The 25,001-nt window shown below is 43.1% G+C and overlaps 1 protein-coding gene across 1 annotated transcript in view; it reads left to right on the top strand.

Annotated features, from left to right (window-relative positions):
* The window catches only part of LOC142776193 (nose resistant to fluoxetine protein 6-like), a 101,829-nt gene that overhangs the window by 53,964 nt on the left and 22,864 nt on the right, over window positions 1–25,001 (top strand). The window contains exons 10-14 of the mRNA XM_075879406.1: window positions 6,582–6,747; window positions 15,084–15,163; window positions 17,810–17,932; window positions 19,574–19,694; window positions 22,996–23,182. Of these exons, the coding sequence (XP_075735521.1) occupies window positions 6,582–6,747; window positions 15,084–15,163; window positions 17,810–17,932; window positions 19,574–19,694; window positions 22,996–23,182 (677 nt within the window). The remainder of the gene's footprint in view (window positions 1–6,581; window positions 6,748–15,083; window positions 15,164–17,809; window positions 17,933–19,573; window positions 19,695–22,995; window positions 23,183–25,001) is intronic.

The raw sequence follows: 25,001 nt of genomic DNA on the forward strand, positions 1-25,001 counted from the left end.
TGGCGCTGACTGACACTCCCACGTATAAATTCACATATAAACCCAATGAAGTTGCTGGGGGAATAGCCCCCATGATAGCTCAGTGGTGGAGCATCGAACGCGTTATTCTAGGGTAGTAGGTTTGATTCCTGCTCACGGCAAGTTTTTTCACTCACTTTTCTTTCTTAATTACTTTACATTGATTCTAATAACTTCCCCTATACTTTCCTTCCTTGGCTATAGTGTCTGTTATATCTCTTTATTATCGTGTCAAAGCGCGGAAAAACGAGCCCTGAGGTTTATTCTAATCTCACTTCTTCCTTCTCGGCTTCTACCACCCATCGCTTCATACGTCACACGATTCCCCCTCCCTCCGAAAGAAGGCTAAATTATGAACAAGGAAAAGTAAACAAGGAGAGGTTGAAAAGTCACAAATGTCAAAAGTCAGAATTGGTTCTATGCTCCAGAGGAGTTCCGTAAACTTTCAAAGACTTCAGGGGAGAGTGCAGCAGTCCGGTTAACGCAGGATTTCTGGTGGGCGAGGCTGATGGTTGCGTCCTGCATAACACAAAAATGCTTTGGACGTGGAGATAGCGGAAATCGCAGCCGGCATTCTTGTGAAGAACAAACGAGGTTAGAACACCTTGCAGAATGGACAGTTCAGATATCGTAGGCATCGAATTCTTCGTCGTGGCACAGGTCGTGCAGGCCGCTTGCATGCGCGTTGAGCGAGGTTGATTGGGCGCTGCCTGTGTTTCTGCCGAGTACAAGGGGTGCTTTTGTGGCTTTTGCAAATTTTTCTATGGCGATGTCGCAGATGGTTTGATGGAAGGCAGATTCTTGATCTTTGGTGGAGAATGTATCCACCACGATGGGCCTTTTTGCAATGTTCTTCAAGCCTTAAGAGTGCACTCGATGAAGTTTTGTTTCGCCGTTGACAATGTTGAAGTATGCGTTGACGTTGTAATTTCTTCGTTTCGTCAACTTGCTTGTGGTGTGACATTGATCGTGTTGCGCCAGGATTTTTAGCGAGTCCTCCGCAGGCTTCTACGACGCCAACCAATGCAACTGTTTCCGGCGCAAGACAATGTGGCAGGTTTGATGCACTTGAATCTTCTGTATTTATAAACCGTTCATTTTTGGTCGTTGCCTGAAGCGTACTTATGTCATCAGAAGTCGCACCTGCGGTTTTGTTTTCATTATATGCAGTGAGGTTGTATACAGGATTCACGTCGCTTCGATCTTGTGATTGATGAACACTCGACGCTTCTGCAGAACACTTTTCTTCACAAGATGCTGATTGTGAATGCTTATGTCTCTGTGGAACTGCTGAACTGAATACTTTGAACAAATGAGCTTCCTGTGAACATTCGCTGTCTGGGTTGGTTTCGTGCGGATTTACTAACTCGTCATTCGGAAATGCTACGATCTTGTGAGGTGCTTCATCAGGTTTATCAGTAAAGTTGATGACAGGAGATGGAACTGCTGAGCTGAATACTTTGAACGAATGGTGTTTCTGTGAACATTCGTTGTCTGGCTTGGTTTCATGTGGATTTACTAACTCGTCATGCGTAAATGCCGTCACGCGTCCGAAGCTGTGTGGGCCATGTGTGCGACGCGAAGCATCAAGTGATTCGGGTTGTTCAGTAATACCTGAAGTATTATGGTGCCGTAAATACATTGGAAATGCCAATTTATTTGCCCGTGAAAAATCCAACCGTAAGTCCGGTCTTTTGGCAAAATGGTCTACATTCCTATCGGCATACGGTGGCATTACCTTCTCTGCTGCGACGTGCAAGTCTCTAGTTGGTGTTGTAATGCGTGAAGTGTACTTGGACGAGTCGGCGTGGTGTCGGCGTGGTGTCATCGAACTGCGTCGGCGTGGTGTCATCGAAGACGAGGAGAGAAAGTCGATGAGCGAGGCTATCCAAGGGTCCTTGCATTGTTCTGAAGGCAAGTCAGCGGTATCGATGCTGTCGATGGTAGCTTCGGCAAAGGTAACAGGTGCAACGGCTGCAGGAAGGGGCGAATGAGAGAGAGTGTCTGCGTCGGTATGCTTGCGGCCTGAGCGATAAATGAGGTGAATATCAAATTCCTGTAAACGTAGCACCCAGCGTCCAAGCCGGCCCGAAGGATACTTCAATGAAGCGAGCCAACAGAGTGAATGATGATCTGTAACGACATCAAATGGGCGTCTGTATAAGTAAGGACGAAATTTTTGTAATGTCCGAACAATGGCCAAACATTCGTTTTCGAAAACCGAGTATTTGTGCTCTGTCTTGGTCAGGGTGCGACTGGCATACGCAACTACATACTCCGAGAAGCCAGGCTTGCGTTGAGCAAGGACAGCGCCAAGTCTTATGCCACTAGCATCCGTGTGCACCTCGATTGGAGCAGTAGGGCCGAAGTGGCGTAAAATAGGTGGTGAAGTAAGGAGATGGCGTGATATTGCAAAAGCATCATCGCATGCTGGCGACCAATCAGAGAGGTGTCCGTCGCCGGTGATTAGCTGTGTCAGTGGTGCGTTTATTGAAGCAAAGTTCTTCACAAAGCGGCGAAAGTTTGTGCACAGTCCGACGAAGCTGCGAAGCGCTTTCACGGTCATAGGCTTCGGGAACTCAGTGACAGCACGAAGTTTCTCTGGATCTGGGAAAACGCCATCTTTTGAGACAATGTGGCCAAGTATTGTGAGCTTCCGAGCTCCAAAATGACACTTCTTCTTGTTTAGTTGAAGGCCGGCGCTCGTGAGACAGCGTCGCTGAGACGATCGAGGTGGAAAACAACGACATCATTCAAGTGACATAGGCATGTCTTCTATTTTAGCCCACGCAAGACGCTACCCATCATCCTTTCGAATGTTGCTGGCGCATTACAAAGGCTGAAGGGCATTACATAAATTCGTACAGCCCATCGGGCGTCCCAAAAGCAGTTTTTGGGTGATCTGATGGTGCCATGGGGACCTGCCAATAACTGGACCGTAGGTCTAGTGATGAGAATAATGCAGCGTCTTGCAAGCACTCCAGGGCATCATCGATGCGTAGCAAAGGGTATACGTGTTTGAACGGCGGTAATCGACGCAGAAGCAAGTCGAGCCGTCTTTTTTCTTCACAAGTACCACAGGTGAAGACCACGGACTGCTGGATGGCCGAATGACGCCAAGTTGAAGCATGTCGGCCACTTGCTCGATGATCACACGACGCTCAACAGGAGATACACTGTAGCGATGCTGTCGCAGAGGCGCTTGGGAGCCGATGTTAATGGGATGGACAACGGTGTGCGTTCCGCCTAAGGACGTCTGCTGGCAATCGAACGAGCCGCGAAACTGGTGAAGAATTTCTAGAAGCTTCTCCTGATGTGGTTTCTCAAGTTCGCCATCGATTGAGAGGCCAATCAAATGATTGTTTTCGTGAACACGTGAACGGGCAGATGGCGTCAGTGCATTAAGCTGCAAATCACTTTCACCTTCAAGGCTGAAGATGGAGGAAATGTCTAAGTCATGGAATGTTCCAATACATTATCCGCGACGGAATGTTGTGGGACACTGCAAGGGATTTGTGACAAACAAATTAGTAGCGCCCGCCGAAACATCTAGCACAGCAAACGGCAACGCCAGGCTCTTGCGACTTTGGAATGTTTGGGAAGGTGTAAACAACACTGCAGGCTTAGACACATCGGTACAAAACACGGGAACAAAGGCTGCGCTTGTCGGTGGTATGTCTATGTCATCGGCGACAAACAGCTTGTTCGGCGCAGATAAGGCCATTTCAACACGAGCACAGTCGATAACCACATGATTAAGAGACAGAAAATTCTAGCCGTGGATCACATCATGAGAACCCGACTGTAGCACAAATTCAATTGTATACAAAACATCTTGGATGAGAACGTGGGTGGTACAGGCAGCTGATGGTCGAATTTGGTGAGCACTGGCAGTACGGAGGGACAATCCCTTTGGCGTCGCGGTAACCTTCCGAACCAGGCAGCAAAGTTTTAAATCAGTTACTGAAACGGCAGCACCACTGTCCACAAGCACAAGGGTACAGTAACCATCCACAAAAACGATGAGGTTTGTCGGAGAAATGCGAGGACTTGATTCCTTCGACGACGATGCAGTTCGTGCCTCGGGAACTGTGGCATCTAGTTTTCCCTGTCTAAAGGGCAGGGTCGACGGCGCATGAGTGACAGGGAGCGATGTCGGTGAGATGGGGATCGGTGATTAACAGAGGGGGGGGGGGTGTTGGGTGAAGAGGATCCTTGTTGACATGCTGTGTCGTTAAAGCGCCGAGAGTCGTGCGACGATCTTTAGATGGTGTCGCTGTGAACGAGAAGGCGGTGGCGGCACACGCGAGCCACATGTCCAGCGTAACCACAAGAATAGCGAATCAGGCGGTTGTCTGTGGTGCACTAAGGATTCGGAAACGCCGCAATTGGTCGGCTTACCGGAGTGGTGATGACCGAACAGGGACCGGTAAGGTAGCATAAGTGGGCTGTCGAGGTGGTGCTCTGGCTGCAACGACTTGCATATACGTCAAGGATGCGGCCTCCAGAGGTGGTGAATGAGCGAAAGGCAAAGCGTCAGCTACCTCATCTTGTATGACGCGTTTTATGGCCGGGGCGAGATGATCTTGGGCCAGAGGATGCGTTTGCGCTGGTTCGGGCGTGCTCAATAAAACGGAGAGCTGCCTAGCTACCTCCTCACGCACGGACTGCTTTATGCGAGCCAACATGTCGTTATGGTCTCAGAGAGTCAAGGCCGCGATCGAGTCACGTTGTTCCAGAGAGCGCCGTGTTTGGGCGTGTTGCTTGCGCAATTCGTCAAAACCCTGGCACAAGCTGACGAGATCGGCTATTGTTTCTGGGTCCTTGGCTAACAACATTTGAAATGCGTCATTGCATGTGCCCTTGAGGACTTGTTTTATTTTGTCGGCTTCAAGCATCGCTGGGTTTACCCGCTTGCACAAGTCAACAACATCTTCAATGTTGCTGGTAAAGGTCTCTCCTGGCGGTTGAGTGCGCTCACGAAGTCGTTGTTCTGCGCGGAGGTTTTGCACAGCAGGGCGGTCGAAGACTTGCGAAAAGGAGGTCTTGAATGAATCCCAGCTGGCAATGTCGACTTCGTGATTGCGCAACCAGACTAGCGACGCCGGAGAAGTAAAAGCTTACATAGGTCAGCTTAGCCGCATCGTCCCACTTGTTCGCTGCGTTCCCCGTGTGGTAAGTAGCCAGCCACTCCTCAACGTCTTGGCCGTCAGTGCCGCTGAAGATTGGTGGGTGACACAGTGGCCACACACCGGGACATGTAGAGGTGGGAACCTGGGAGGTACATTGGGTGGAGGATTTTTCCTGCATTGCTGGCACTGGACGTAAGGTGCGACTTCGTAGTTCCAGCTTCGGAGAATACCCCAGCACTGCCACCAAATTATAAGGAGGTTTATTGACTAAAACCAACTTCCTGGTTTAAGGGGCGTCAGTCACTGTCGTCGTAGTTGTCTTCTAGCGGCTCCGACTAGATACTGGTTCCCTCTTCCTTACTACAATATATATAGAAATATATATATATATATATATATATATATATATAGAGGTACTGGGATCGATACCCAGCACCTCCACCAGAAATGTAGCGATGCTGACGCCGACAGGTTAAAAAAACAAGCGTCTTTATAAGGGCGAACTTGTGCCCACGATTCTAAAAACTATGGTCGTATCTTGCTGGTGCTGGTGACGATGATTGTGGCGGGCTACTTGAATGTGGCGAACCTGTCGCAGCAATATATATATATATATATATATATATATATATATATATATATATATATATATATATATATATATATATATATATATATATATATATATATATATATATATATATATATATATATATATATATATATATATCATTACCATCACTATCATCATCAGCCTGATTGCACCCACTGTTGGATGGACAAAGGCCTGTTGGACGGACAACTTGGTCCTGTGCTTGCTGCTACTACTTTATGCCCGCAAACTTCCAAATCTCATCTTCCCAACTAACTTTGTCTCCACCTCATCCGCTTGCTTTCTCTGGGAATCTAGCTCCTTAATGACAAGCGGTTATCCTACCCACACGTTACGTGCTCAGCTTGTATTCATTTCTTCTTCTTGCTTTCAGATATGATATCCTTAACCCTGCTGCTTTCTTCCTTGTCCCACTCTGCTCTTTAGTCTCTTAAAGTTACACTTATTATTTTCATGTTCATCGCTTGCTGCATCGTCCTCAATTTAAGCTGAGCCCTCTTTGTAAGCTTCCAGGTTTCTGCTCCGCAGGTAAGTACCGGCAAGACGCAGTTGTTATATACTGTCCTCTTGGGGGTTAGTGGTAGATTACCATTAATGATTTGAGAATGCTTACTGAATGTACGTGTGTGATCCACCCCATCCTTACTCTTCTGTTACGCAGCGTGCAGTCACCTGTGGCATACAAGCGTCTCAAAAATGATGCGCTAAAATATGAGGCTTCATAGCAACGTGTCTGATCTCTGAAGGTCGTCTCGTGCGGGGCGTTCCTGGTGACTTCAAAATGCAACTATGGCGTTTCGGCGTGTGCTTTATTCCAGGATGACACCCTCGTACCTCCTGGTGATGGGTGTCTTTTCACTGCTGCCGTTGCTGGGATCGGGACCACTCTGGCAAGAAATTATGAACCCTTTGATGAGAAACTGCGCCAACTCTTGGTGGACCAACTTGCTATACGTCAGCAACTATCTACCCTACGATAGGATGGTAAGCCTGCTTCATTGTCATGTTATCTCACTAGTCTACAGGTTGTACAATGTCGAAAAACTGTTTTCTATAAACAACGCCCACCATGAATAATATCAGTTCTCAACAAGCCCCCTCCCACCCGACTCCAATAGAAGCCTCTCATATATCGCAGTTCGAATTTTCATAAAAAACTATTAGGCACGCTTAGTGCTATGCCGCGGATAAATACTGAATACATCGACATGTTTACTCATAGTGTCGTGTACCAGTGTTTTCGCATTCCGCCATCGTTAGAATTCCAGATGCCATGGCCGGGAATCGGACTTATGAGGCACGTAGAATTTTAAGCAGTGAAGAGTCGTAAAGGATGAAAGAATTCATCCTTCTCTGTGGTTCATGCCTCTAAATCAGACAGTAAATTATCATATAATTTTGGTCTCTTATTTATTTGAATTTAAGGAAAATGATTGAGCTTATCGTTACGTGCGCATAGTGTTTAGGGGACAATGATTTTGGCACCATGTTCGTAGAAACTTCAATAATTTCCAGCCATATACTATTTAATGAAAATTGCTTAATGGATGAGCAATATTAAAGCTCGAGCATTTGCTAGCTTTGTGGTTCATCAGCAGGCTTCCGCCACTGATATCGCGTCCAGTGTAATGTGAGCTGCGTCCCTTCACAAGGTATATAGAGCACCAAGTCAGGCTAGCAATTTCACATTTGTGTTGAAGGCCTATTAACTGCGCTAGTAAATACGGACAAAAGACAAGGGAAGACGACTGAACGTTTAATGATTGAAAGATGACATATACAGGGTGTTTCAAGAAATGTGTCCTGTTTTCTTTAAAAACCAGAAAAGCAACTATTTGCTCACTCTCTTCACAGTTGGTTTTTCTGTATTAGCAGACATCTTAAGAAGGTTGAGGATATAATTTGGAACGGTAATTAGGAAAGTTAAAAATGTTACGTCTTTAGTTAGGTGAGTTAAGCAGTTAAGTCAAATGGGAGAATTGAAGTCCTTGATGCGAAAAACCCATTGTCGCTTCGAGATTTCAGAAAAACGGCATCTAGTAATAACTACAAATTAATGAAATTCTCCTAAACTCTATGGTGAAACCGAAACCAATGTACTGAAGAGTGCAACATGCAGACGACTACAATGACTTCACTCTTCAAAACAGCGGTTACAAGGGGCAGTTCTTCACTGTTCTAAAACGTATGTGCCTCATGCGTGCTGTAATTGCGAGCGCAGCTCACACACCCACGCACCGAAGTCAGTTGATAGTTGATACAACAACGCTCCCTCTTTTCTGCTGCGCTCTTTCGCGTTTCGGTTTCTATTTCGCCGCCGACTGGAGGAGAACTTTATTGCTTCGCAGTTATTACAAGAGGCCGCTTTTTCGAAATCTCAAAGCGGCAATTGATTTTTCGCATGAATCACTTTAATTCTCCAATTTTACTCAACTGCCTAACTCCATTAACTGAAAAGTTGATTATTTCAAACAAATAATATCTTCAACCCTCTTAAGATGCCTGCCACTATTGAAAAAAACAACTATGAATAGAGCGAGCAAAGAGAACGTTTTCCTAATTTCGTAGAATATTGGAGAATTTTTTTAAAAACTCTGTATACTGTGAAAATCAGATAAAACAATCTCATTGGGCAATGATACGCATTCTTCACGAAGTAGCATGTAAAAATTTTAGCTCACAATAAGTAGGAAAGAGTGAATTTTGATGTAGACGCCCACGTGTATTCTGTCATAGGAGGCACTGGTAGTGCAAATGCTCTGCACAGCTCTGAACATCTCTCGGGTGCACCGGTGCTTGTGACGACAGAGAATCTTATTTTTATTAGGAAGTGTTTGGCACGTGGTGCGTAGAGACGTGCTGATAGCCATTTTTTCGCAACTCCTTAAAATGCTCCGTGTGCTGGCAGCATTGAACTAAAAAACAAAGATGGCTGCGCTTAACAGGTTCAATGCGCCACTTACGCTTGGCGCTGTGCTGAAATTTCTTCAATGTCGCATCCGATCGCATTCTTTTGTCGAAGGTAAAAAGGTGCTGGCCACAGATCGCCTCATTCTCATCGGCATAAAATATTTCATTGGTGATACAGCGAAAATAGTTGAGCTGTGCGCGCAAACATCGAGCCGCTTCGGCGAACCGCACCAGATTTAAGTCAAGTTGAAGAGCTTGTCTAGCGAGTCCAATGTTGAAGAAGACAACTACGCATGTGTAGCGGGCCTCTCTGAAAGGTGCTAGCACTTTTACGCCGCATTGTTTCACTGCTGCAGTAAGGTCTTGACAGTTTTTGAGGTGGCTATGCTGCGACTCGTGCTGCTGATTGTGCGTGTCTCTGAGTTTTCTTGTGTTTATCAAAAACTGAATACAGATGCTGTTCTCTTGATTACAGAATGGAGTTATGCCTGGGCCAGTGTATACATCTTGAGATGAGGCAAATCGTAGTTTGATGATGATATGTGGGGTTTGACATTCCAAAACCATCATATGATTATTAGAGCCGCCGCAGTGGAGGGCCACGGAAATTTAGACCACCTGGGGTTCTTTAACGTGCACCCAAATCTAAGCACACGGGTCTACGGAATTTTCACCTGAATGGAAAATGCTGCCACCGCAGCCGGGGTTCAATCCCGCGACCATTGGGTCAGCAGTCCAGTACGTTAGCCACTAGACCACCGCGGCGGAACCAAACCGTAGTTTTGATTGTAATAGAAGTGCTCCTTGACTTTCGTTCGCCGATCCATGTTAATAGGTTTATAATAAATAATGTGGTGGAAGCAGCCGAATACTCGCTTGTTCGTGTTGGCAGTAGTTGATATTCAAAGCAGATATATGTACGTACACTACGCAGGCTACGAATGCACCAACATAATATATATATATATATATATATATATATATATATATATATATATATATATATATATATATATATATATATATATATATATATATATATATATATATATATATATATGTATATATATATATATATATATATATATATATATATATATATATATATTTATATATATATATATAGGGGCACGCTACACACGCGCGTGTTTGTGAGCGTGGATATACACACACAAAATAAAAAGATTGTTCACACAAGGAGTACAGTTGAGAACTGAAACTGAGAACGGGTAGCCCTACGACTTGCGCAGAAATTAAACATATATACGAAAAACAAAGTCACACATGTAACGCCATGTATGCGCTTGCTTTTATGAACGAAACTATACCCCGCGCTTAGAGAAGCCCGAATATTGATAAGAATGCACACACGCTAAATAATGGTGTACTCACCGAAAAGAACTAGGTCGTCGTGAGCGACTTGATTATAACCAACTACCGTCACCTTTTTTGCAATGTGGAAGTTTCGCCGTTCTCTGTCGCGCGTCGTCTTGATCCTTCGGGAAGTGATAGAACAATAGAGGGCCATCTTTTCACCACAATGCCGCGCATGGTGGTGCACTGCAATGGTTTATAGACATCGCTTTCTTGTTTTGCAGGCTCGCGCATGTGGTATATAGCAAAAATAAAGAAACTACGCGGCCGCTTCTCAACGCCCGCAATGCGGTGACATATTTCCTTTCAAGGCTGTCCCGGTTAGCGCCATTTCCAGGTGCGGCGGTTAGGTGGTGAGTGCTCAGTTGAAGTCGTCGCGAATAGACCAGAATATATTTTTATTCTCCCAGAGTAAGCGTACGTAACCTTCACCACAGTTGTCGTCTACCGGCGAGGGCAGTATGCAGAATGGTGACGTCACGGCTGATGGCGAGTGAATACTGACGGCCTCATGAGGTTAAAACAGGCCGGATTATAGCGTAGTTTCACGTGCTTCACATACGTAATCAGCCCCCCCCCCCTCCCCCGAAAAGATGACTGCCACCTGCAAGTGATGAAAATTCTGGCCTTTTGACCCTTTCATAAACTACTAAGCAGGCCGAGGAGAGAAACTTTGACAACAAAGTGTTTTGCAATAACATTCTATACTATAGCACATGAACGCGATACTTTTTTGCCGCTGAAAAAATAACTTTCAAATAAATAAAATCAAGATTCCACTGAGTTTGGAAAACGTTTCTACCTAATGCAATCTGACTGCGTATGCTTTCTGAAGAGGTTCACTTTTAAGCACAGCAAGGTCTTTCACCCAATTTCAGTCTATTCATACACTCCATTTCAATTGTTTTGGCAACATTTAAAACTTTAAAACAAAGTCGATAGTAAACAGCCATCACAGTGTAAACTCGCATTTGTTGATGCGAAGATGTTTCTGCGCAGGGAAGCGCGCACTCTTGCACTTACAGTGGCGCCTTCAAGAGCAGTGAAATTTGAGCCTCGTTGGGAAGGGATGATCCCCGAACACATTCATGGTTATGTGTGATAATTACAGTGCTGATGAAGTGTCAGTGCTACCCAATGTCATTGTCGAGTCATGTTGACGCTGCTGGGAGCGTCACATTCAATCCATCTTTAACAGTCGCCTATAAAATAACGCGGGTCTAGAATGCCCACACACGAGCCTTTACAGTTCACTGCTCGGAAGTTGTTCAACCACTGAGAGAAGTGATCAAAGCTGCTGCATATTGATCTTTCGCAATTAAAGCTAGCAGGAGTGACTTTATAATTCACGATAAAAATTCAACGCCCAAGTGCCATGGCGTAACCAATGCTACATCTGCGATCACACTTTCTTAATGCTGGAAAAATGATGATTTCTTCTTGGTATTTTTCTAATGGCTACGCTCGCCCATTTCTTAGTCGTTGTTTGTCTTCCGTAGTGCTGCGCGGAAACCCGGCAGCGTCTAACAAGCCGTGTTTACTCAGCGGCATACTTCAAACTCATAACAATTAAACAAAAAAGAAAGGAAAACGTCGTAGTGACTGGGAATCGACCTTGCCTGCCCCGCGAGTCAGGCAAATTTGTTTCCTTTGAGTCAAGAAAGCTTTTGTTTCGTTCTTCTTGCTTAACGTAATTTCCAAGGGCAGGAAAGAGTCGCTGATCGAGAGTTGTGTAGTCTCAGGTGTTTTAACGCGATAGCAATAAAGAGATCGTTTCGCAGAAATTACGGCGTTGGCGTCGTTGTTTGTGACTGAAAAATCATCATCTTATGCGTGACCAAGGAATAGAGAATGATGCAAATGAAATAAAAAAAGCTCGTGTCACAGTGGGATTAAACCCGGGTCGTTTACATGTCCAAGCGAATGTTCTACGACACTGCCAAGCGTCTGCTTGTGAAAACAGTGAAAATAACTCACTCTGCTTGTAAATGCAGTGAAAGTAACTTTCGTGCTTTATAAACAAACGCATCCCGTATACATGCGTCACAATACCCGATGAACTCATGAAATGTTGCAGTAATAATGTGTCGTACAAGCGTACATTGCCATCGGGCGTCAGAACATGTGACCATGATATATGACTTCATGGTTTAAAGCCGGTCACCCACTACAAAAGGTGCACCACACGTTACAACGCCTATTCCCTTAAGGCCACGCATTGAATGCATGGCAATTACGAAAACGTTTTTGTGCACTAAGTGTGAAAGTACGCACTAGAGATACGGTATCGCTATCCCGTTAAACTCCTAAAGGGGAAGCTTAAGAGCCGTGTCGGCAGGGGAGCGCCACTCGATTAGTTTTGCCATCAGTTAGAGTAACGTGATGGCTGGTTTCTTTCATGCTCTCTCAGATTCACCGCTATTGAAACATAATCTATTCGTGTAGAAGGACTGGTGAACGGATAGTTTTTTGATAATGCACCCGGTTCCCCCCCCCCCCCCTTTTTTTTTCTGCTCGAGCGCTACTACACCACATTCTGTATATAAGGCATCCTTTGCTTTCGTAAAATTTAACTGACTGTAGGCGACAGGAGTAAGCTCCACTAATAAATCATAGTCAAGAATAACACGTGAAAACACAGCACCGACTGCGAAAGGCTTGCAAGGCGTTGGTAGCGATTTTTTTATGCCAATCTGCATGGCTGCCAAGTTATTGCATGTACCATGGCTACGGATTTGTTGCGGACGTAATTAGAATTTTTTGTATATTATTAAACTCTATGCAGGAAAAAAAAGAAGCGTCATGCACACACGCACAGAGAAAGAGAGAGAGAAATGTTTATTTTGAGGGGAAAGCTGCTAGGTTGGCCCGAATCCATTTTGTGGCCTGCTACTCAGCTTTAGGAAAGAGAAGGGGGTGGATAATAAAAGAGAAAGAGGCAAATAGAAAGATGGTAAGGAGTAACAAAATCCGACATGTTTGAATCAGTATTCACTATAAGATTTTGCACCACACTCTGGCACGAGTTTCCTTTTATAACGGTGAAAAGTTTACTTGAATGGCTCTTGTTGCTGAACGAAATAGCTGCTACTATAATACACAACGACTACTTGTATGATAGTCTGTACTATCCTCGCCAGGGCCTCAATTGGCCTGCAATATATTGCAAATAAATCAATAAATAAGTAGATAAATAAAATATCACAGGCTTGTGCCCTACCTCACCTCCTTACATTTGCACACACACATCTTTACAGCTCCTTCAACAGCGTTGTTGGCAACATTAGCCATCCAGACTCCGCAGCCATATGACTATGGCATGGTGCCGCCGAGTACGTAGTCGTGGGTTAAAAAAAACGCTCGTTTAATTGAATTTTGGAGATAATTAGACAAATTAAACAAAAGATGTTGAAGCTTGCTGACGACTTTCTATAGTGCAGCATGCCCAGTTTTGACATGAAAACACCCGAATTTGATTTCTAGCCCCCACTGAATCTCTTCGGATATAGCCAGGGCTAAGCCAAGAAGATGATAAAAGGGGAAAAAGATGAAAAAAAAAACCGTAGAAAAAGACGACAGAATCTCTTGAGATCTGTGTAGGATGTCAAATTACAGATCGAGATTATATCCTTGTCTCTCCAACCACGTCTTCTGTCTTTTTCGCGGCGCTTTGACTTCGAGAAGCCAGCGGTAAAATTTTGATTTAGGTGAAGAGAGTTAAATGAAGGTTGTTTTTTTTTCGTAGTTGCAACGGGCTACCCAGTTAGCCCACGAGGCCTTGACGAGGCAAGTACTTGACGTCTGTATGTGGGAGCCTAAGCCCAACCAACTCAGCTGCTGGTTTCAATAAAAGTTCATTCCTCCTCCTCCTTCCCAGTCAGAAACGTGTGGCGTGACCAAACACGGTGGCCCAGTGTATGAGGTATTCATTCTGCTCTCCCGGCTGTAGCGGCTGGATTTTCAATGAAGGTGAAAATACTGTAGGTCAATCTGCTCAGATTTGGGTGCACGTTTAAGATCCCCAGGTGGTCGAAACTTCCGGAGTGCTTTATTACGGCGTCTTTTATAATCATACGGTGGTTTTGGGAAGTTAAATACCACATATAAATCAAGGTGCCTTGCTTCTAAGCACGCAGGCGGAGGTTGCATTTCGACAGGGGCGCAATGCTATAACACTCGTGTTTATAAAAGGTAAATGCAGGTTGACAAAATCACCGCTGGCCTAATTTGATTTGGAATCACTCACTACAGGGAGCTTCGTGATGATGTGGTGGTTTCTGGCTCACAAAACTGCCGACCATAATCATCAGCTAAGTGTGAGCCTGCGGCGCATGCACGCACACATACACGCACACAAACACACACACATACGCGCACACAGTCAACTTGTACTTTTCTATGCATAGTGATATTATGCTTGGTAATAAACACTGCCTTGCACTCTAAGCGAATATTATTACTGTGAGTGAAATAGCACTGTTGTATTTGGTTGGAATAAACATATCAGAAAATAATTACGTTAGTTCCATAAACTGTCACAATGTGTGCATCATGAGTGGATCATTATACTTTCTGATTTATTTCGTTAAAGCTTGAAGCTGTACCTATTCCTTCTTGTACATTGAAATGCTCAGTAGATGCGAACTTGAGCCCTAAAATCACTTCGAAACTTCATGCCAGTTACGTCACAGAAATGTGTTGAGCTTGTCAATTTTTTCAAAGAATTGCTGCAATGTTCATACGGAACATTTAGGGCTAATTACAATCAATAGCTCTATTAACGATAATTCTCCAGTGTTGGGCGCAAGCTCGCTGTAATACAATCATGGCTCATAAGCATACTCCAATCTGCATAACAGGTGCAATATCGCTGGTGAAGCTTGTATGGAGAGTAAGGACTCTACTTCTTTATTTGATCGGTACTACTGATTCACCCACAAGATCAGAACCTCTAACTGACAGTCTACGTTACTCAGTTGAAAACAGCAATGGGGCCTTATGAAGCGAGCGGATTTAAACCAGATTTTCTTTCGCAGTGTCTTCTGCATACCTGGTTCCAAGCGGTGAACATGCAGTTCTTCGTCTTCGCTCTGCCTCTGATGCTTTTCACCTACAAGTAAGTGTGGAACCAACAGGGGGCTTTGACTTGGCACACTGGCTTGGCTTTGTTTGTAAAAGCGGATGTGGGTAAACCTAAAAATTGCGCTTTCTTTTTTCTGCCGTAGACTATTTCTTGAATGGCAGCGTCATGGTTGCTGTATTGTCTTACCGAAACAGTGCATTTTGCTGAGCTTTGACAAGGAAAGCTTGCTTTGTTGCAGTTAGTTTTGCCATCTTGCTCCTTGTTTTCCGGCCTTCTGTAATTTTTAGTCTGAGGTAACGAGAATGACAGCACACATAATTTTAACGGCAAGTAATTTACAAAGTAATGAAAGCTGAACATGAACAACAAGCGCTTCTTTAAGTCCTCAGCTGCATGCGAACAGCTGATGATACCTTCATCTCTAAACGTCGTCTTTCGCAAACATGTCATCACAAATCTCACAAACGGCAAGAACCCTAAAAAGATAACATTAAAATTGGACTCACATGTGTCATATTCATAGATAGTATGCTGTATTCAAACTTTGATTACGTTTCGAAGTCGAAAGAAAGGGGCTTAACATTTAGCCCATAAAGAATAACAATGTTTGAGAAAAACAAACGTATACACTGAGTGCAATTTATTGGGGCCTAGGTTCCCGTTTTATTTAATCAACAGCATCTTGAAGCATACTGTCACACTCTCTGAGGTGCGGTTTTTTAAAGTGTGGTCACATCTTTGCAGGTTTGCGATGCATGTATTACAATGGTGATGTAGCATAAATTTGATCAACTGTAATTGCATTTCAGCCTACCTGGAATCAGAATTAAGCCATCGGCAACCAAAGAGTGGGCAAGAACGCGTAACATTTCCGAGCAGCTTGATTAGACGCTGTTATCGTTTACAGCAGACTATTTTGTTTTTTATGCAAAGAGTATAGCATCGGCTGTTCTGAACCATTTCCAAATTATTATTTGGGTTGACGTAGATAGCGTATTAGTTGAGTCAACCTTACGGAATAAAAATGGAAAACCAAAAGAAGAGAGAAGCATATGCTCCTCCAATTGGTTGACTTGCAATTGCTTATCCTGGGGTAACTCGTTGATAACTGTTATTTTTTGTAACCGGGAGTCGCTTGGCTTCACTGATGTATATTTCACTGAGTGGTGTCGTATACGCGCCGAAAAAGCCCACAGAACATCTATAAGGCGCAAATAAATCCATTCTCGCCGGTAGCTCTAAGCAACCTCTGACAAAAAGATCATCGGGCCGTTCTTTTCCAAACGTGTCAACACTAAAAATACCCACTTGACTTGTTTGCAGTAGTGAGTTTTCATGTTATGAAGACGTCACATGCATCAGGCAGACCAATATTGGTGGGACTAAAAATTTAGCACCCGCACCGAAAACATAATAAACACGAATAGGCAGTATTGGAAAAGGTGATTTTCACAGAACCGCACGTACACACTCTTTGTATGTCATGTTCAGATGAGGCGTTCCCTTGGTTTTCGTAATATTGCGTGGTAGCCCAGCGCAATGGGCATGACCTCGAAAATTCGGATCAATCAAGCAGCGCGGACTTTGAACAGAAAATATTGGATAAATGTTTGTGCTACATTAGCTCATTATTGCCCAACAAAAGGCACTCGCATAACAGCAGTAGCAGAGTGGTGTTACCCCAGAATATCTGTAGCTTCTAGATTACTAATCTGTGAGATGCAGCTGATCCAGCACTATAATTTTTTTATTCAACATTTAGAAATGCCACGCATTTTGTCTCCTTTTTTGTTCCCTCGAGTAATTGAACTTACCTGTTGAAGATTGTTGATTGCCATTGCGAGAAATTCAAAACTTTGTACAATAATTAGGAATCAAAGTGTGCAGGTTTTGTGCTTATATGAGGCAGTAAAGAACTCCTTATCGAATCGGGCACACGAATGTCGAGACATTGTCTAACGTTTTTATTAGTAAAACTGCTGCCACTGCTACACTTGGGGCGCTACTACAGCATCAATAGAGAATGGTGCAAAAAATACAACAAAAACAAAACGACCTAACCATGGATAAGTGCGCAGCATTGTGCACAGAATATGGCAGCCGTGGTTTAAAAGTGTAGCATTGTTGCGGCTTGAACATCGCAATAGCTGACAGGACGCCTGGCATGTGCAGTTATATCGCACACACAAAAGTTCGAATCTGTTGAAAGAAAGATGTATAAGATGCGCAGACAAAAACAAATAAATGAAACACAACTACATAAAGAATGAATAAAAGTAAAAACAACAGCAGAACACACAATTGACTTCGATGAAATTTAAGTTGATCATCATTACGCCTCTTAGCTCTGATATTGTTGCCAAATTATGTGGTGATTGTAGTAATTGATGCCGTGAATACTTAATTTGAGCACATTGGCACTATTCGTACAGTGAAGAGAAAGAGCGACGAAACGCAGTGACAGAAGCAAGCATGCCTCCATGCATGACTTTCGATATTCAGTGTACAATGGTGAAAAATTTTGTGTTACAGGTTGTTTACATTCGTTTGGTCTGGTGATACGCATGCGAATAAGTTTAATACCGACGCGCTAGTGTAACGCCACTGCATTGCATGATTTTCTGTTTCGGCGCCGAGTTCTGCGTACGACGGTGCGTCTGACGCCTTTCGTGGACGCAGGTGGTCGTCGCTGGGCCTGGCGCTGCTGGTCACGCTCTGCCTGTGTTCGTGCGTGGCGGTCGGCCTCATCACCTACTTATACGATCTCCCACCGGCTCTGCTGCTCATGACTTCTGAGTGGAGGTACGCGTTTCGCATTCAACCTTCCTCGCGGTTTTTGACCTTTAGTGGTTCTCCTACGTGATCTAAAGAGTGTTTCACGTTAGCTAAGAAGACTCTGCCTACCCCGAAAATTCTGATCTATTTTTTTTGCGAGAATAAGACCTAATGTTCATGAGTCGACGGTACATTGATTTAATGCACCAAAGCATTCATTGCGCAGAAAGGTTTCAAGCACGCCACTTTCTTCATGACTTCTGATTTGTTATTCGTTTTAAATTGGTGTTTTGCATTCAGCGCAATCTGTTCATGGAGGTGGTCTTGTGTATGGCTGGTAATAACAGTCAACTAAACGTCTCTCTTTTTTGTGGGTATTCGCCCAGGCGTTATATTTTTATTCCTCCAGAAAGTGTGCGCATGGTTAAATTTTGTTAAACAACCTGAGAGGTCATCTGCAGGATCACAACGAATGTTGCAGTCTGCACTTGGACATCATGTCTTCCTGCTGTACGTTTTAGCCTATTACATGAGTGTGATGAATTGACAGCTCTAGTGAGTGCCGTAGAGCGAGACTGGTGAGAAAAGATAGTGGCCGTTGATTTTTTTCCTCCTCCGTTTTCCGTTATTTCTGTACAGTAGCCTCTCAGATCTTCTACAGGCTAACGTAATTGACTTTCATTTATTCCATTTCACTCCTCCTCCATCATTAGGCGCGCAATCGACACTGTCCTTTCTTTACTTTTTTTTAACGAAGTACAGCATACTTGTCTGCTTTGGCACTATTCGTGGTATAAGCACTTAGTATAGGTGGGGGAAACTGTGCAGCTCACTCAGGCTCCCTCACGTAGTATATTTCCACTTCGGGTTCACTCAAACTCCGACTCAGAAAAAATTATTTAGCTGGAGTCACTCATACTCACGACTCGATTTGAGTCTGAATGAGTCGAGTGAGTCGCCTCATAAGTCCCTCAATATATAATTATCATTTTCTGCCATGATTTCAATTTTTTAACACCAACGTCTAGCATGGTGGTGCTCTTCTTGGCACCTTTTCATACAGCACCTTCAAATACGAGGTATGAGTGGTTGCAAACCAGTTGGCATATTTTAGGATGTAAAATATATTTATCACCAAATTTCCTGGAAAGCTTATTCAGATGAGGGGGCGGGGTCAAGGCACCATGGCCATTCTTCGTGATTCATGCTTCTGGTCAATAAATATTGAAGTGGTGTATGAATGGGGCTACTTTGGAATACGTGTGTGTAGACGTGAGTATATACGTGAATCAAGGTAACGCTGAAAATAATGCTGAAGATAAGTAGCTGGGACCTTGGGTCGGCATTAAAAAAGTCAAACTCTCTAACTCACTCGAGAAATATTTTTTGCGCTTTGGATTCACTCGCACTCAGACTCACTAAAGATTTCCCGAGTCGGACTTACTCGGACTCACACTCGTATAAAATATTGCTCTTTCTGACTCCAACCAATACTCACAGGTCCGATGGAGTCCGATTGAGTCCACTCATGAGTGAGTTCATCGATCCATGCTTGGCATGAAATGAAGACATTTTTTTGCTGATATCCTTGTACTAGCGACATACCGCTGATTGGTGCGTGAACCCCACACGAAGAAAGCTCTCTCTTTTGTTTTTTTCCAACCACAGCAAAGCAGTTCAGCAGCTGAACCTGCTGTATTTCCAACCGTTCACACACTTCGGCCCTTTCTGTGTGGGCATGATGTGCGGGTATTACCTTGTCAAGAACAAGACCATCACATTGAGCAAGGTAAAGACATCCGCTATATTATGGTTCCCAAGAGGTGTCGCATGCCTTATTTTGTGTTGCTATATAGATATCGATGACTAAACGAACTGTGCCGCTTGTGTACATCATATGCCTATTTTGGCACTTGAAGGGGTTATGAATCAAGCCTCGTGCTTGGTGAAGAGATATCGAGTCCCCTAAAGTGTGAGCACACGGGCGATTAGCATATTCGCCTTCATAAAAACTGTGGCCGCCGCAGCGTTTTCCATCGAGGTGAACGGTCATGCTTCGATCCCGCGTGGTTCGGGCCAGCCGTCGAGCACCATAACCACTTTGGCGGCTAGACCATCTAAGTTTTCTGACTAAAACTAACTTGAACACCCGATTAGAGCCTAGAGCTACGTTTCTGTGCAACAAATATCAAGGAAGGCATGACGAAGGGAGGACCCCTCTCAAAATTGTTGGGCAATAAATATATTTATCCTTGTTGACAACGCTTCCTCCCGTTGTGCCATATCCCATATATAAATTTATATATATATATATATATATATATATATATATATATATATATATATATATATATATATATATATATATATATATATATATATATATATATATATATATATATATATATATATATATATATATATATATATATATATATATATATATATATATATATATATATATATATATATATATATATATATATATATATATATATATATATATATATATATATATGCAGGCATGGTGGTTGAGTGGCCGTAGCGTTGCATATAGTCCAGTAAGTAGATCCTCCGTGAGCGGTCACAACGTGGTATATTCCGACGTTTCGGCCTAGAGTCTGGCCTTCATCAGGATCCTGATGAAGGCCAGACTCTAGGCCGAAACGTATATATATATATATATATATATATATATATATATATATATATATATATATATATATATATATATATATATATATATATATATATATATATATATATATATATATATATATATATATTAGGGAAAGAAGTGTATACCTAAGGGCTCGTTTTTCCGTGTTTTAACACAATATTAAATGAGATCTAACAGACAGTAATGCCAAGGAATGTACAGGGGAAGTTATTAGAACCAATGGAATGTAAATAAGAAGAAAGAAAAGTGGATGAAAAAATAACCTGCCGTGAGCAGGAAATATATATATATATATATATATATATATATATATATATATATATATATATATATATATATATATATATATATATATATATATATATATATATATATAGGTTGCACTAAATTGCGCAAGCGTGGGTCACAGCAGAGTGCCTGGGCAAATCACACCCAGTCTTGGCTTGGTTAAGCTTCTACCCTTACAACTCTCTTTTTTGTAACACTTGATGTTGCATACTATACATGACTTTGCGTGCTCTTTTTTTTGTCACATCTTTTTTGCATCTCTTTATTTCTATCTCTTTTTGGCTGTGTCTATTTTTTCAAGTTTTCAGTGTTTTCCTCCTTTCCTTTTATTTGTTTCTGCCTGTTTTTCTCTCTCTTTCTTCCTCTTCCTCAGAGAGAGAACAACCATAAAGAGAGAACTCTCTGTGGTTGCTCTCTCGTTTTCTGTCACTTTCTATATTTTTTTCAATATCTTACCTTTCTATTTTTCTCGTTGCTTTGTTCTATTTCTATATTGTTTTGGTATATTCCCACTATCTCTCGATATTTACTGTTTTTCTTTTTTTGCATGTTTTTGTTTTGCTCTCTCTTTGCGTGGTTGTTCTCTCGTTTTCTATCTCTCTAGTTTGCTACGTTTTTTTTAGCTGCTTCTCCCTCACTCTTTCGCTCTTTTTCTGTATTCGTTCTTCTCTTTTCCTTTCCATCTTTCTCACCCTCACATCTGTCCTCCCAACTCTGTCATCTCTTTTCCACCCTCTTGCTATACTATACTACAGAGACGTATACAATGTCGAGCTACAGCGCGCTTGAATAACAGAGCTGTCAATGCACTCAGATCGTGGTCACGGGGGTTCGAATGTTGCCTCGCCGAAAACTTTTTTTTCCCTCCTGAATCGCTCCACATTTCTTTTTTTTTCTCTTTGTGCTCGTTGTCTCGCCCCTCAGAGCTATTGCATCCCACACCGCAGAAATTGTTGCACGTGTTCTCGTAGTGAAGCAGATTTTGGAGAGGACGATGAAGAAGACGACCAAGGGACCGCATGCCGGTTTATCATTACAAAAAATTTACCGGTCAGGCTTAACCAGACCGTCCCCTAGTGGGCTAGCCAGGTGACGCTGTTTAATTGAGTCTATTGTGAATCTAATAAAGTTGTTTCACTCAATCACTCACCGAGCCTATCCTCACTTACTACGATTCTTTGTTCTCAATTCGTCGTTAGTCCCATCGGGAAACAGTCTGACCACTTGCTGAGTAAGGATTTTTATTTATTCGAAGTTTTATTTATCAACTAGTTTTCAGATTGAGTTTAGTTTTATAGTTCATTACTTTAGGCACCCTGCCATTGGTTCTCAGCTCATCACTCTTTGTGGGTGAGTGCCATTCCTATGAAGTTGTCGTCGTCGTCGTCGTCATCATCATCATCCTAATCATCATCATCATCGTCGTCGTCGTCATCATCGTCGTCGTCGTCGTCATCATCATCATCATCATCATCATCATCATCATCATCATCATCATCATCCGCAGGCCACGGGATCGAATCTCGGCTTTGGCGGCTGCATTTCCGATAGAGGCGGAAATGTTGTAGGCCCGTGTGCTCAGATTTGGGTGCACGTTAAAGAACCCCAGCTGATGGAAATTTCCGGAGCCCTCCACTACGGCATCTCTTTTAATCATATGGAGGTTCTGGGACATTAAACCCCACGAATAAATAAATCAATATATATATATATATATATATATATATAGATATAAATAATTAAATCATCACCATCATCATCCATTTCTGTTCCATTTGCACCGACTGATATTCGGCTTAAACAGTTCTGATGTTAAAATATGTGTAATGGTCTGCCTGGTTGGAGTGCAGTCAACTCTAAAGGAAGCGTGACGATAGTTATAGCGCGAGAACAAAACGACACAGAGACAAGGACACGAAAGACGTCTTGTCTTTTTGTCTCCTTGTCTCTTGTCTTCTTGTCTCTGTGTCGTCGTTTTGTTCTCGCGCTATAACTATCGTCATGCCATACCATCTAGCCCAAGCTGCCACACTTCTAAAGGAAGTGGTTCAGAAAAGCGCAATGCTATAGGGCTCACGTTTGCCAGCTTGTGTAACGCGACCTGTGGAACGTCTATGCGCAGGTTACCCTGTGGGTAGGCTGGGTGTGTGCGCTGCTGTGCGGCCTGGTGTCTTTGTGGGGCGTGTACCCGTTTCGAGCGGGCTTCGATGTGCACCCGGCCCTGGTGGCCAGCTACGCCGCCTTGCACCGCACCATCTGGTGCGCCGCCATCGCCTGGCTCACCGTCGCCTGCCACGTGGGACACGGAGGTGCGTGATTCCTCACACTAGGTGCACTTGGCGATATACCGGCGTGGCGATATACCAGCAACATTTTTCTATAGCCATCGCCTCCCTGTTTTGCTGGTGCGGCGCCGATCAAAATATCTATAGTATACATAGTATTGACGATCAATTAACACAACGACGGTCAGTCTGATTATTATGTACGGAGTTCGGTAAGGATGTTTCTGTGATTGTTCAAACAGTAGGAAGTTCGCAGCGTAATTCTTACATTCTATAGAAAAAGGGACGAGATTTAGGGACCCTATTTGTTTTTCATTCATTTACACAGTCCAGTGTCGTAAAATAAGTTCAATGCTATCGACGTTTGCGACGTACTTAACTTGGCATAAAAGGGTTTGCAACTAATAGGTACGCAACTAGTATGTACTGTAGTGTTAAAGAATGGACGAGCTTTTTAAAAAGTGTCACAGCGCCGTGAATAAGGCTTAAACAAAAAAAGCCAAAGCGCCCGTCACCCCCACCCCCTCTTTTTTATGGAAGAGTAGCCAATTTCGAATGTACTCCTGGAAGGATGCACGAAGCTAGCTGTGCTCTAGCGAACTTGAATGTGTTCTCAAAAATCACTCTGATTTCATCCGATAAATGGCATAGGCCTAATAAGATTTGTGAATATTGCTTTTCTGCACATTCCAACAGTAAATAAATGGAAAGTCGTTTCTCACCTCTCTTTCTAAATACAAAATGGAGCAAAGAAAAAAAAAGATGAAAAGCCGACTATTGTCAACGGTATGAAAAAATTATTAGCGTTGAACGGTGCAGAAAATCGACTTCGTTTCGAAGGAGAGTCGATCTCGACTTGTGTCCAAGGCACAGCGAGAGCTTAAAAAATCATGCTACCCAAAACGTGCTATTTTTTCAGGCTAATGCAATGCTTTTTAGGTCTGAGTGAGCTTGATTTGTTCCCAAACAAATATATTTGTGAAAAAAAGTTCGGCAGTAGGTCGCCCACACAAAAAATGTACATTAAATATAACGCCGGCAAATTTGTTTCTTAGAAAGAAATTAAGTCCATGTGTGCATCGGAAAAGTGTGACTACGTACGTTTAGAAGTTTTCTTCTCGTAAGCAGTGAGCGTACAGGGGGGCGAAAGACAGGCTTGAAAATACGAAGAAAGAAGGTCGTGTCAGGTCAAATTTCTTATGATGATGAGGATCATTTCTACAGCACGCACACTGAAATGAACTTGCGACGAGCAGAGGCCCAGCCCGATTTATTCAATGGTGCTGTACTGCATCTATTGTAGTCAAATTTTTCTCCTGCTGATATCGCAAACTTACCTACACGTTTTCAAGACGTTTCCAACACCATGGAGAAGCATTGCATAGCTAGAAGGAACACGCCTTCAAATCACGGCATCAATTACTAAAGTTTCCTTGTTCGAGAATAAATATTACCCCCGCTACATACGTGTATTATCGACAAGCAGGGCCCTACATATTATGCCAATACAATATTAAACAATCAATTAGTTACTGCGCATAATAGTTTACCGGCTATTGTGTTACTGTTTCGCATTATGAGCGGAAGCGGAATTCTTTAGTTATGTACCATCATGCGAGAAAAAGTTTTGTTGAAACAGCAGTCTTCGTTGCTGAAAGCCGATGCTTTAAAATAGTGGTCATCCGGTGGAGATGGTACGGCATTCCAGTGATTTATGGTCAACTGGTTCTGCCCATTTATTCCAGCAGGAAGTGGAATATGCCTCCCGGAAGAGGGAAGCTCTAAGTTCTGGTACTTGACCTCCTATCGGGGCGCTCTATTTTGGTGTTTTGTATTTGAGATT

The sequence above is a fragment of the Rhipicephalus microplus genome, chromosome X (assembly GCF_043290135.1).
Source record: "Rhipicephalus microplus isolate Deutch F79 chromosome X, USDA_Rmic, whole genome shotgun sequence".
Taxonomy (NCBI): Eukaryota; Metazoa; Arthropoda; class Arachnida; order Ixodida; family Ixodidae; genus Rhipicephalus; species Rhipicephalus microplus.